This window comes from Tetrahymena thermophila (assembly GCF_000189635.1).
Source record: "Tetrahymena thermophila SB210 genomic scaffold scf_8255652, whole genome shotgun sequence".
In the NCBI taxonomy this organism is placed as follows: Eukaryota; Ciliophora; class Oligohymenophorea; order Hymenostomatida; family Tetrahymenidae; genus Tetrahymena; species Tetrahymena thermophila.
In genome coordinates, this window is record NW_002477010.1 from 1 (window position 1) to 1,426 (window position 1,426).

The window sequence follows — 1,426 nt, forward strand, 5'->3', positions numbered from 1 at the left end:
TTTAATGATATATTTTTTTCTTCAATATTTAAAAAGGTCTAATTAAATTGGTGATGAAGGTGCATCAGGCTTAGGTTCTGCTATAGCAAATTGCATTAATATCTCAAATTTGACACTTGACCTTAAGTAAAAACAATTTATTTGTTTTGGATTGTGATATTTTAAATTATAAAAACTAATTAAAAACAATAAAGCTCTTTTTTCTTTTTCTTTTTCTTTTTATTGTGCTTGCTTTTTTTTTGTTCTTTTTTTGTTAATTTAGTTCATCATTTTATTTTCAACTTTTGCTTTTATTATTTATTTCTTATTATTTCATATTTTTTCTTCATTTTTTCCTTATAATTAACTATTTAATGATATATTTTTTGTTCAATATTTAAAAAGTAACAATTAAATTAGTGATGAAGGTGCATCAGGCTTAGGTTCTTCTTTAGCAAATTGCATTAATCTCTCAAATTTGACACTTGACCTTAGGTAAAAACAATTTATTTGTTTTGGTTTGTGATATTTTAAATTATAAAAACTAATTAAAAACAATAATACTCTTTTTTCTTTTTCTTTTTATTGTGCTTGCTTTTTTTTTGTTCTTTCTTTGTTAATTTAGCTCATCATTTTATTTTCAACTTTTGCTTTTATTATTTATTTCTTATTATTTCATATTTTTTCCTTTAATTAACTATTTAATGATATCAATATTTAAAAAGTTACAATTAAATTGGTGCATCAGGCTTAGGTTCTGCTATATCAAATTGCATTAATCTCTCAAATTTGACATTTTACCTTTAGTAAAAACAGTTTATTTGTTTTGGATTGTGATATTTTTAATTATAAAAACTAATTAAAAACAATAATACTCTTTTTTCTTTTTCTTTTTATTGTGCTTGCTTTTTTTTTGTTCTTTTTTTGTTAATTTAGCTCATCATTTTATTTTCAACTTTAGCTTTTATTATTTATTTCTTATTATTTCATATTTTTTCTTCATTTTTTCCTTATAATTAACTATTTAATGATATATTTTTTGTTCAATATTTAAAAAGTAACAATTAAATTGGTCATGAAGGTGCATCAGGCTTAGGTTCTTCTTTTGCAAATTGCATTAATCTCTCAAATTTGACACTTGACCTTAAGTAAAAACAATTTATTTGTTTTGGATTGTGATATTTTTAATTATAAAAACTAATTAAAAACAATAAAGCTCTTTTTTCTTTTTTTTATATTGTGCTTGCTTTTTTTTTGTTCTTTTTTTGTTAATTTAGTTCATCATTTTATTTTCAACTTTTGCTTTTATTATTTATTTCTTATTATTTCATATTTTTTCTTCATTTTTTCCTTATAATTAACTATTTAATGATATATTTTTTGTTCAATATTTAAAAAGTAACAATTAAATTGGTCATGAAGGTGCATCAGGCTTAGGTTCTTCTTT

The 1,426-nt window shown here is 20.7% G+C and overlaps 1 protein-coding gene across 1 annotated transcript; it reads left to right on the plus strand. All coding sequences in view use genetic code 6, as the record gives it.

Moving 5' to 3' along the window:
• Positions 1-704: 704 nt before the first annotated feature.
• On the plus strand, positions 705-1,127 carry TTHERM_002653483 (hypothetical protein; the record flags this gene model as incomplete). The annotated part of the gene is made up of 2 exons (XM_012795135.1): positions 705-785; positions 1,038-1,127. Coding segments are annotated over 2 exons (171 nt in total), but the record flags the coding sequence as incomplete, so codon positions are not given.
• Positions 1,128-1,426: the final 299 nt, after the last annotated feature.